We start from the raw sequence: 11,139 nt of genomic DNA on the forward strand, positions 1-11,139 counted from the left end.
TTCACAAACATAAACATGCAAAGCCTGAGGTTGGGTGTTCTGAGTGTCCCAAGCATCCCCAACTGCCGAGGCCCACGCAGGAGGAGCGACAAATGGCTTTAGAACTCACAGACTGCAATGCGGCCCATGGGTGACCACAGCCACGTGGGTGAGCCTCGGTGTGGCCCCGAGGACCACGGGTCTTGAGGACTTCCCACTGTTACAGAGTTCTGCTCTGCTTGCTGCCCTCGCATCCCTCTTAATCTAAGAATTGTATGAAAACTCTAAGGAGCTTCCAGTCCCTCACTGGACAGCATCTCTGGCCCTCACAGTAACAATGCTGAGCTCTTTCACGCCCTGCTGCTGGGGCAGATTAATCATTCAACCATCTCCATAGAGAAGAACTTAGAGACGCAGATGGTCAGCTATAACTAGCACCCTTAGAAAACATTTGGAAAAATAAAATTGTTAGTGAAGCTAGGCTGAGATGTTTTTACTACTGGCTCTGATGTAGTAAATCTTAGGGAACAATCTGACATTGAGAAAGGCACACTCTTATTAGTTAAGCTAGGGACTGTTTATGGTCAGGGAACATGAACAATGGCAGCCCTGGCTGGCATGTCTCACTGAGGCGGGACTGAATGATTTCTTAGACTCATTTTTGTCCTCAGCCTTCTGATATGATTTCTTAAAGAATTACTGATGAGTAGATATGTATTCTGGGCATTTAAGGTAGAAAAGGCTGATTTTTATATAGAAGTTTAGATTTGTGACTCTTTTAAGATTCTTACAACATTACTTTTTTTTTTTTTAATTTTTTTTAGGTTTTTCAAGACAGGGTTTCTCTGTGTAGCCCTGGCTGTCCTGGATCTCACTCTGTAGATCAGGCTGGCCTCGAACTCAGAAATTCGCCTGCCTCTACCTCCCAAGTGTTGGGATTGAAGGCATGCGCCACCACTGCCTGGCTCACAAAATTACTTTTAAAGATTAATAATAAAATAATTACACCTTTCTTTGTAACTGCAAATTGTCTACTGCTAGTGAGAGAAACTGGCTGAGAAGACTCCCTTGCTTGCTTACACTATGTTAATCTATAACAAGTTGCTTAGTTACGAATGTACGTGGATTTTGGGGACTAATCTGTTTGCTTTGCCTTTACTATGGTAATGTTATGTCTTATAGAGATATTGGATAACAAATTATATTTTATAATCATTTACTAGTAAAAAAACAAAACATAACACACTCTAATTTTATGCTGCTTGAGAGATTTTGCTGGGACAGAGAAGCTATGGCAGAAAGAATATAGTGTGGAGGGCTGGGCCATGGCTCCTTCCAGCCATCAACTGTGTGCATGTATGCATATGTGTAAGGTTTGTGTGAATGGGGTTGGCATGTTGTTTCTTCTCCCCATCAACCATGACTATGTGTATGTATGTATGTGTGTAAAGCTTGTCTAGGCATGTTTGGAGCTTGCTCCATCCATCGTGTGTGTGTGTGTGTGTGTGTGTGTGTGTGTGTGTGTGAAATGCTTGGAGCCTACTTGCTGGAGCTTTGCTCTAACCATTCTATGTGTGAATGTGTATATGTGTGTACTTCTGTATTAGGTATGTATGTATGTATGTATGCATGCATGCATGTATGTATTTATGTGTATAAAGTTATTGGACTCTGCCTTTTGCTTTATCCACTCTGTCTCTGTGTGTGTTTGTGTGTGTGTGTGAATTTTCTTTCTTCCCTTTCCTTTCTCATCTGCCCCACAGAGTGAAGGGTTCTTTCTACTGGCCACAGGGAGCGCCAGCCCCAGTAAGTTAAGCTTTGTCCCCCAGAGGAAAGTCTGCTGAGTGGCTTCTCTAATCTCTGGCTGCCACTGGCCATCCCCATTGGTGGCTCTGAGCACTGACTCCCAACGGCTGTCTGTCTCAGTTTACCCACCCCTTGGATGCCAAAGCTGGTCACTAGTACCAAACAAAGCAGATGACCTCCAGATCCCGATCAGGGCTCGCCCTACAGCTCTCATCTCTTTATAAGTTGCTGTGTGAGCATGCTCTGCACCTTAACTGTGAGCTGAGGCTTTTCACCTGAACCAGGCGCCCCAGTGCAAAGCAGTATGTCTTCTGATGTATGCATTCTTCATCCTGAAACAGGCTTTCCCATAGCTGAGGCTGTCCTTGAACACCTGATCCTCCCGACTCCTCCATCTGAGTACTCGGGTCTTAGGACGTTATTCTCAGCATCCACGGCACTGGGCAGCACACGAGTGCTTTGGGCGTGGCAGACAAGTACTCAGTCTACAAGCTGTGAGCTACATCCCTGGCCCAATCTCATTATCCTTATGGGAAGGATGCCATCAAAATGTCACCTTTTAAAAGTTTTAAGATGTATTTTTATTTTGCATATATATGAGTGGTTTGGGTCTGCACGAATTTGCATAAACAACAGCAACAACAAACTCCTGCCTTGCTCTGACTGAAGGATTTCCAGGACTGCTGTCTGCTCCTGAACTGTGTTTTAAGTATGTGTGCCCTTTGCTTGCATTCTGTATTAACAAGTAAGGAAAGAACCACTTACTGCTGAGCATGTTGGTATTGTCCCCCTTTTTCTCCTGGGAACATATGAAGCAAGTTATTCTTTTTTTTTTTTTTTAATTTTTTTTTTTAAAGATTTATTTATTTATTATATGTAAGTACACTGTAGCTGTCTTCAGACATTCCAGAAGAGGGCGCCAGATCTCGTTGCAGATGGCTGTGAGCCACCATGTGGTTGCTGGGATTTGAACCCTGGACCTTTGGAAGAGCAGTCGGGCGCTCTTACCCACTAAGCCATCTCACCAGCTTTACAAAGCCTCTCTCTATGTCTGGCTCCCCACAATCACATGACCAATATTCCCACGGCTACAGACCTCAGAACCTAGAGAGAGCCACAGGTGGGCACCGGGGAAGCCTCTATCCATTGCACCCTGTCCCAAAACCTCCCAGGCTCACCCTACAGGGAAAAAGTACTCACTGGCCACTGTGATATTGACATCCTGTCGCCGCTGACCAGCCAGGTTGGCTGCATGGCAGGTGTAGACACCAGCGTCACTCTCAGAGATGGTGACAAACACAAGCTCAAGGCCCTTCTGGTGGACCCTGCCGTGGGCAGGAAGACGGACTCCAGCATGCTCCCACCAGACACTGGGTGTAGGCAGGCCCTGGGGGGCTGGGCAGGCGACTCGTTCCTCATTACCAGCTATGAACACCCGTGGTTCGAACGGCAGCATGTCTTCAATCTCTGCAGAGACAGGCGTCAAAGGGAAACTGCTTGACTGCCTTGAGCATCTGGGTATGTGATATTTCATAAGAAACCTAGGCTCCCTCCGGCCACAGTTCCTCCTCCCTGCATCTCCTCTTCTAGCCCAGCAGCCTCCCCGCTTCCTCTCTTAGCTCTCTAAGCTGCTTTCTAATTCAAACACGAGCCCTAAATCCCCCGGAGCAACCAACATTGGATGCGGTGCCTACCTCAGCACCAGAGACCCACCTGCCAGGTGGAGAGTGGCTTCCAGGACAATGGGTGGGCCCCTCTGTCCCTGACCGATGCAACGGTAGACTCCTGCATTCCGTGGCCGGACTTGGGTCAGCAGCAGAGAGCCGTTGGCAAACACCACAGCTCTGCGGAGGTGAGGGGGACTGTGGAGGGAAGAGAATCCAGTCTGGAAGAGGCCCTAGGCCCCCTTCAGAAACAGGATGTAGTGAATTTCATGATGCAAGGGTCTGTGTCCTGAGAAGGGTCTGTGTTATGTGCACCTGTCCATGTGTGTGTGTGTGTGTGTGTGTGTGTGTAGGTATGTGTATTTTTAAGTTGTTCTCATTTTAAATTTTATTTTTATTTTAGAAGTGTTTGCATGCATGTCTATAGTTACACCCCATGCATGCTTAGGGTAGCAGAGACCAGAGCGAGTGTCGGATGCTCTGGAACTGTAATTACAGACAGTGTGGGCTACCATGTCGGTGCTTAGCGCCAAGTCCAGATGCTCCGCCAGAGCCAGCATGTGGTCTTAACAACAGGCCCGTCCCTGGCTGGCCTGGAACTCTCTATGTAAAACAGGCTGGCCTAGGACTCACAAAACCCCTGGTCTCTGCCTCCTGAATTCTGGGATAAAGGGTGTGCACTCTCACATTTGGCAGCCCCCTTCCTTCCTTCCTTTTCTTTTCTTTTAGTTTTTCAAGACAGGGCTTCTCTGTCTTGGCTGTCCTGGAACTCACTCTGTAGACCAGGCTGGCCTCGAACTCAGAAATCCGCCTGCCTCTGCCTCCCAAGTGATGGAAGTAAAGCTGTGTACCACCATGGTTTTTAAATTTGATGTGCACCAGTATTTTGCTGACATTTAAGTCTGTGCACCACATGCATGCCTGGTTCCTGGAGCGGACAAAAGAGGGCCTCAGATCCCCTGAAACTGGAGTTACAGGTGGCTCTGAGCTGAAAAATCAAACCTGGTTCCCCTGGAGGAACAACCGGTGTTCTTAACCACTGGGCTATCTTTCCAGGATGGCTTCAAACTTACTATATTACCCAAGCTAGACTTTACCTAAAGAGTGGCCGAAATTTGTGTGCGTGGGGTGTGTGTGTGTGTGTATGTGTGCAATGTGAGAGTGTAGCATGTTGTGAGTGTGTGTGTGTGTGTGTGTGTGTGTGTGTACATGTCTGGGTCAAAGGTTAATGTCAGATGTCTCATCGCTTCACCCTACATTATGAGACAGGGTCCCTCACTCTCTCTACCTGGGGTTTACCATTTCAGCTTGACTGGCTGGCCAACAAGCCCCCAGATCTCTGCCCCTCAGCACCGGGTTACACATGTCTACTGCCACACCTAGCGTTCTGACACAGGCACTGGGGATCTGAACACAGGTTTTAACGCCTGCTCACGGTGGTGATGTGAATAGATTTGGCCCCCATAAACTCATGTGTGTGAATGCTTGCCTCATTAAGAATGGCACCATTAGGAGGTGTGGCCTTGTTGGAGGCAGTGTACACTGTGGAAGTGGGCTTTGAGGTCTCCTATGCTCAAGCTACACCCAGTGTGGCATACAGTCCCGCAATAGAACCCAAGCTAAAACACCCATCAATCACATGACCCAACAAGCCCCTGACCTCAAACTTTACATTCTCCTGCCTCATCTTCTTAGGATTATGGGCACGAGTCACCCCACTCAGTTTGTAGGCGCGTTTTCCAACCACAAGAAACTCAACCTTGGGGAAGGAGGGCGGAGCAAAGTGCAGTGTAAGTGATAGAAAGGAAGATGTCAGGACAGCGGGACCACCTTTCTGTCGGGTGCCCAGCGTCAGGGACAAGGGCCTATCAGCCAAATTAGACGGCCTGATCATGTCCTTAGGACTAAAGCCCCTAACCTAGGGAACCCCAGCCCCAGTGACCACAGTCATGCCTGGTACCACAAAAGTGTCCTTTCCTCTCCTAGAGTCTGGGCAAGCATCCCAACACAAGGGTGAGCCTCCTGAACCTTTCAGAGACATTTGCTTCCTCTGAAAGTGTGGGTGTTGTTGCAGGGTATTTAGTCACACTGTGAACCCCGAGAGTGGATCATTTACTAGAAGGAAATCTGTTTCTAGTTGTGGCATGGCTCAGTCCTTAGCACACACTTTTAATCCCAAACAATGAAGGTAAAGTTAGTTTGTAGAAGGAAGCACTGGTGTTTGAAAGTGATGTCTAATTGAATGGTAGACAAAAATAATAGATCAGAGAAAGATTTGACAGAATAGGATCTGCCCCGCTCTCGTGAGAGGAAAGGGAGGCTTCTTAAGAGAGCAGTGCGGAGAGACAAGAGAAGGGGAGGAGGCAGGCTTACCTGGAGAGTTTTACAGAGACAAGATGAAGAGAAAACAAGATAAAGACAGAATGAGCCAGAGCATGAGAAGGAGCTACAAGATTAGAACAGATTGCTGGACTTTGTCTGAGGCCAAGCAGAGCGGTTCCGGAGAAGCCCAGAAGCCAGATTAAATCAGACAGCTTGGGCAGGAGAGGAGTTGAATCAGCCAGCTCAAAGCTCAGAAAGAACTAGAAAAAGTGAGTTTATGCAGCAGCCAGTCTCAGAGGCTGAAAACATCCTAGGCCTAGATTAGATGGTACAGAGGCCAGAAGCTCCCAAGACGAGGCCTAGGTTTGCGGACTAAGGCAAGGCGCCTCGGACAATTACATCAGGCGAATTTCTGAAGCTTTACGGGTGTTCTGAGTTCAGTACTGTCTTGTATCTTCCAATGCAGACCGTGACCACACAGCCCCTAGTCCCTAGCCCCAGCCTTCTCTCTGGTGTTCTGAGCTTCTTTAGCTATTTTTACAACTCCGTTCCTAACTTTATTTCCAATTTCCTCCAAAACATCCTGCTGGATGATCACATGGCTTTCAACCTGTCCATATTCTTCAGCACATCACTGAACACCACGGGGTGTCGAGCAGGGCTGCTGTGAGAAGTGGGGAGGCTGAAGTTCTTGGCTGTTCAGGAGGCTGCAGATGGAGCACAGGCTCGTGTCTACAGCAGGCTGTGCTGACTCTGCCTCTTTGGCAACCCTTGGGTACCAAAGGACTCTGCTCTCCCAGCCCAGAGGACACATGCGGACAACAAGAGAAGGGAATCAAGGTCCAACCATGGAGCGTCCGTGTGGGAATGACAGAAGGCATTTTCCCAGAGCCTTCCCTTGGGGAAGACTCTTTCAGTGACATTAGGACATCTTGCTGCCATCTGCTGAGAACTTGAAGAAATACAAGTTCACGAAGAACAAAGTTCTAGTGTCTGGACTTGGACCGAATCACACCCAGACGTCTTACCGGCTTCGGTTAGTGATGGGAGTCTCATCTTCAAAGATCCACTGCAGGCTCGGGGGTGGCTGGGCTGAAAACTGGCAATGGAACATGGCCTCCTCGTTCCTTGCTACAACAACATCCTGAGGTGCCAGCACCACCCTGGCAAAGCTTTCATCTGTGGCAAGGGGAGGCGCGGAGGAGGTGAGCAGGCATGGCAGTGAGCCCCTCCTAGCCCTGCCTCCCCTCTTCCATTCCCACCACAGGCTCACCTGCAACACTCAAAGTGAAGTTTTGGCTGCTGCAGGCCTGGCCAAAGGCATTGTGGGCACAGCAGGAGTAGAGGCCACTATGTTCGGGACTGGCTGGCCGTAGGGTCAGGTTCCTCTCCCTGCTGCTGACGGTGTGGGTGCTCTGATCATCAGATAGGGGGGTCCCATCTCGGAACCACTGGTAGGTAGGCCTGTAGGACATGGGCATTCATAAGCTTGGGAAGAGGGGTACAGAATAAGACATCTAACCGGGTACTCCAGTTTACAAGTGGAGGAATGGGCCTGGGAAGGGAAAACAGTCTGCGTAAGGGCAAACATTAGTTCAGGGGTAAAAGCAAACAAATCCAGATCGCTCAGTTCCCAGAGTCTAGGGCCATTCATGCAGTATTCCCCCTTCTCCAGCTACTAGAGGCCGGTGGGAGTGGTGCCAGCATGAAGCAAAGTCCATCTGCACGGATTCTAGGACTTGGGGTGACATCCCATCCTCCATGGCTCCTTACCGAGGGTGCCCATCAATGTGACATCGCAGTGTGACCTGGGTCTGGGGCTGGATCTCAGCTTCTGAGGCTGGGTGCTTCAGGACCACAGGACCTGCCTCGATCCCTGGAGCAGATGCCACAGTTACAGTGAGCAGAGCAAAGGTGGGAAGGTGGAGGGGAAGGAGGGCACCACGGAGCCCTTAGGCGTGTACCCGTCTTACACACACACACACACACACACACACACACACACACACACACACACGAGTACTGTGAAGCTGAAGTCAAGGCTGTGGGTCCAGACACAGAGCACATGCCCTGTCCCTGGTGGGTCAAATTTAATACACGCCAAGGACTTCAATGAAAGCCTCCAGTAGATAAAAGGGACAGAGACTCGAAGCAGTGGGGGAGGGTGGGAAAGATGGACGGTACTCTGTCTGTGGTAATAGTGTGTGTTCAGCATGTATGGGACCCTAGGTCCAAACTATAGCAAAGAAAAGGGAAAGGCGGGTTTAGAAGGATGGATGAGAGGGGAGGGGAGAGGACAGGGTGAGGAAGAAGATGCAAAGATGGTGGAAAAGTGAGGAGGGAGAGAAGGAAGCAATAGGAGCCTATTAACTCCCTCTCATCCACACAAGCAGTATCACAAATGAGCTCTCTCTGCCCCATTCAACTGGCAGCAGGAGAAACCGAGGCAGAGGCTCCCAGGCCTCAGCTGCTGAGGCTGAAGGCTGCGCCACCAGGCACAGCACCCTCCCTCCACAGGCTCTCACTCACATTTGATGTTGAAGGAGGCATTGGTACTGCGGGCTTCCTCTCCAGTGACGTTATCCCGAGCCACACACTGGAAAGCACCAGAATCCTGGAGCCGGTCCACAGCTGAGAAACTCAGGCTGCTCCCCTGGGCAAACCGTCGCTCGGTGTCCTGGACAGGCACTCCATTGAGCAGCCAGTACACGTGCACCCGGTCCGGAGCCTCCACTTCACACCGGAGTAGCGCCCGGCGCCCTTGAAGTGCATCCTGGGAGGACGGCTCCTTGATAAAGACGATAGCGGCTTGGGCACCTGCGGACGCAGACGTGGGAGAAGCAGGGTCAGGAGGAGCTGATGCCTCTGACCTAACACAGTGGGGAACGGGGCACAGCCATGGCTGGTCAATAAACAGAGGCACAAATAACAATGCTATAGTTGCAGAGGTCCTCAGAGGAGTTCCAACTGTGTTGGAATCCAGACAAAAATGTCCCCGGTCAGGCTGATGAGATGGCTCAGTGGTTAAGAGCACCGACTGCTCTTCCAAAGGTCCTGAGTTCAAATCCCAGAAACCACATGGTGGCTCACAACCATCTGTAATGAGATCTGACGCCCTCTTCTGGTGTGTCTAAAGACAGCTACAGTGTACTTATTTATAATAATAAATAAATCTTTTTTTAAAAAAATGTCCCCAGTCAGGGAGCCTTGAGCTCTGAGGATAGGACGGACAAATATACAAGATATGTCTGTGTAAATGCCAAGTGGATGGTGTGGAAAGCGGGAACCCTGAGGGCTGGGTGGGGCTGATCACACCGGGCTTCCCAAAGACAAGGGCCCCAGACCTACAAGACCGACGCTAGGCTGGGGACCAGGGGACGGGAAAAGTAACCCGACCCTCCCTTGCCTACCCCAGAGGGAAGGCACAGAATAAAGTCTGATCTTGACTTGAACATCATGGGAAAATGACAACTTAGCCAGAGAACCCTAGAGTACCAGCCACGAAGGCAGCCGTGGCTCTGAAGCCCATCCACGGTGCTCTGCAGCCCCCGAGACATCACCCTCTCACTGGAGAAGCAGAAGTTCTCAAGACACAAAGGCTATGGCCAAGATGTACTGAGGTCACCCTGATGTCCGGTCTATCAGGCCACAGATCTATATGCAAAGCCTCCTGCACACGGTCACTCAGTTTTAGCCCCAACTAAGGAGACAACTATGAACAAGGAGCCTCCACCCCCGAAACCAGAGGCAGAACCAGGGCCAGGGGCAACAGGGGCAAAGCAAGCACCTGTGCTGTGCAGATGGGCGGGGCGGGGCGGGGCAACGTTATAGCAGTGTCACAAGTAACATGGTAGGCTTTGTTCATGCCATGTGGGTGCCTGGCAGAGTCACAGAACCACCGGGAGGGCAGGCGGGCTTAAATGTGGAAGAGATGTTCCCAGCCACCAGGAAGAAGCAGGCTTGGGGCCAAGTCACTGGGGAGCAGTCACAGCCCAGCCAACACTCCCGAAAGACTCTAGAGATGAGGTTTGGTTCTTCAGGCCTGAGATTCTGCCTTCTCAGAGTTAATACAAGTCCTAGGATCTAACAGGACTAACAGCCTAGAGAAGAGGCTACTCTGAAAACAGTCTATCTTCCAACCTTCCCAAAGGCCCACCACCCCTAACACAAAACATTCAGGGAGCTGGCAATGTCCTCAAAGCACCCTTCTTCCCTCTCAATGGGGTCCTGTTGGTTCTCTGTGCAAACCAATTCTCTACCAAGCAGGGTGATCCCACCCACTGTGCCAGTTAACAAACATGCCTTTAGGCACCTTGGTTACTGTGCCAACGCAGACACTCCCCATCCATTTCTAAATACTCCACAGGGGTGTGGCCCTGTCCCCACTAGGCATCATGGTACAAAACCCTTTGCGGTGTGGAACTCTATGCAAACTCAGGCCCAGAAATAGGAAGGAATAACTAAAGGTCAGACAACTTACATGTTACAACTCCATGCCCAAAACCTAAAGAAGCCAGCCCCTCATCTCACGCTCTTCCTGGAAACATCCGATCCTACCAGGGGGAGTCGGTTTCCTCACAGTCAGGCAGTGTGGCAGACCTGCCTCCCACAGACAATTCCAGGCTCACAAAGACACTCAGAGAACACTGGGTGACCGGAAGAAAAATTCATGTCTAGGGTGGCCCCCGGCATCAGGCGCATTTGCCCACTTCCGCCTGTGGCTGACAGAATCAGCTCTACTCCACAGTCCTCTGTAAATGCAAATCTTGGGACCCTCAACCCATGACTCCAGGATGTTCACCAAAAAGCAGAGACATCGCCTATGACAGTCAGGGTGACAGTCAGGGTGTCCAACTTGCTGCTTATAATAGTATGAATACAGTCGAACCCAAGATTGTAAACTTGCTTAAAACACATGAGTCTTAAAAAACAAAACAAGTGTTGTGCGTATGCATCCATCCACGTGTGCACACACGTATGGAGAGGTCAGAGGTCAACCTCAGATACCACTCCATTTTGTGTCCGGAGTCAGGGTCTCTCACTCATCTGGAACTTATCAAGTAGGCCAGGCTGTCTGGCCAGTGAACCCCACGGGAGCCTGTCTTATGCCCCTCTGGTACTAGGTTCCAAGCACATGCCACCACACCTGGATTTTTATGTGGGCTCTGGGGATTGAACTCAGGTCTTCTGTAGGCAGATTGCCTATCTGAGGATAATTAGTTATAGTTGGTTCTCCCCTTCCACCATATGGGTTCCAGGAATTGAACTTGGGTTATTCACCAAGTGTGATGGTAAGGGCCAGAGGTTTAACCATCTCACTGGTTAAACGGATGAAAAAATTTGGGGGGTGGGCAACCTAATTGCATGT

The 11,139-nt window shown here is 50.0% G+C and overlaps 1 protein-coding gene across 1 annotated transcript in view; it reads right to left on the reverse strand.

Moving 5' to 3' along the window:
• Positions 1 to 11,139, reverse strand: part of Ptk7 (protein tyrosine kinase 7 (inactive)) — a 68,890-nt gene that overhangs the window by 19,227 nt on the left and 38,524 nt on the right. Inside the window, exons 2-7 of the mRNA XM_021186463.1 lie at positions 8,301 to 8,588; positions 7,545 to 7,647; positions 7,045 to 7,235; positions 6,800 to 6,950; positions 3,499 to 3,647; positions 2,986 to 3,252 (exon numbers count right to left, since the gene is read on the reverse strand). Of these exons, the coding sequence (XP_021042122.1) occupies positions 2,986 to 3,252; positions 3,499 to 3,647; positions 6,800 to 6,950; positions 7,045 to 7,235; positions 7,545 to 7,647; positions 8,301 to 8,588 (1,149 nt within the window). The remainder of the gene's footprint in view (positions 1 to 2,985; positions 3,253 to 3,498; positions 3,648 to 6,799; positions 6,951 to 7,044; positions 7,236 to 7,544; positions 7,648 to 8,300; positions 8,589 to 11,139) is intronic.

This window comes from Mus caroli, chromosome 17 (assembly GCF_900094665.2).
Source record: "Mus caroli chromosome 17, CAROLI_EIJ_v1.1, whole genome shotgun sequence".
NCBI classification, from domain to species: domain Eukaryota; kingdom Metazoa; phylum Chordata; class Mammalia; order Rodentia; family Muridae; genus Mus; species Mus caroli.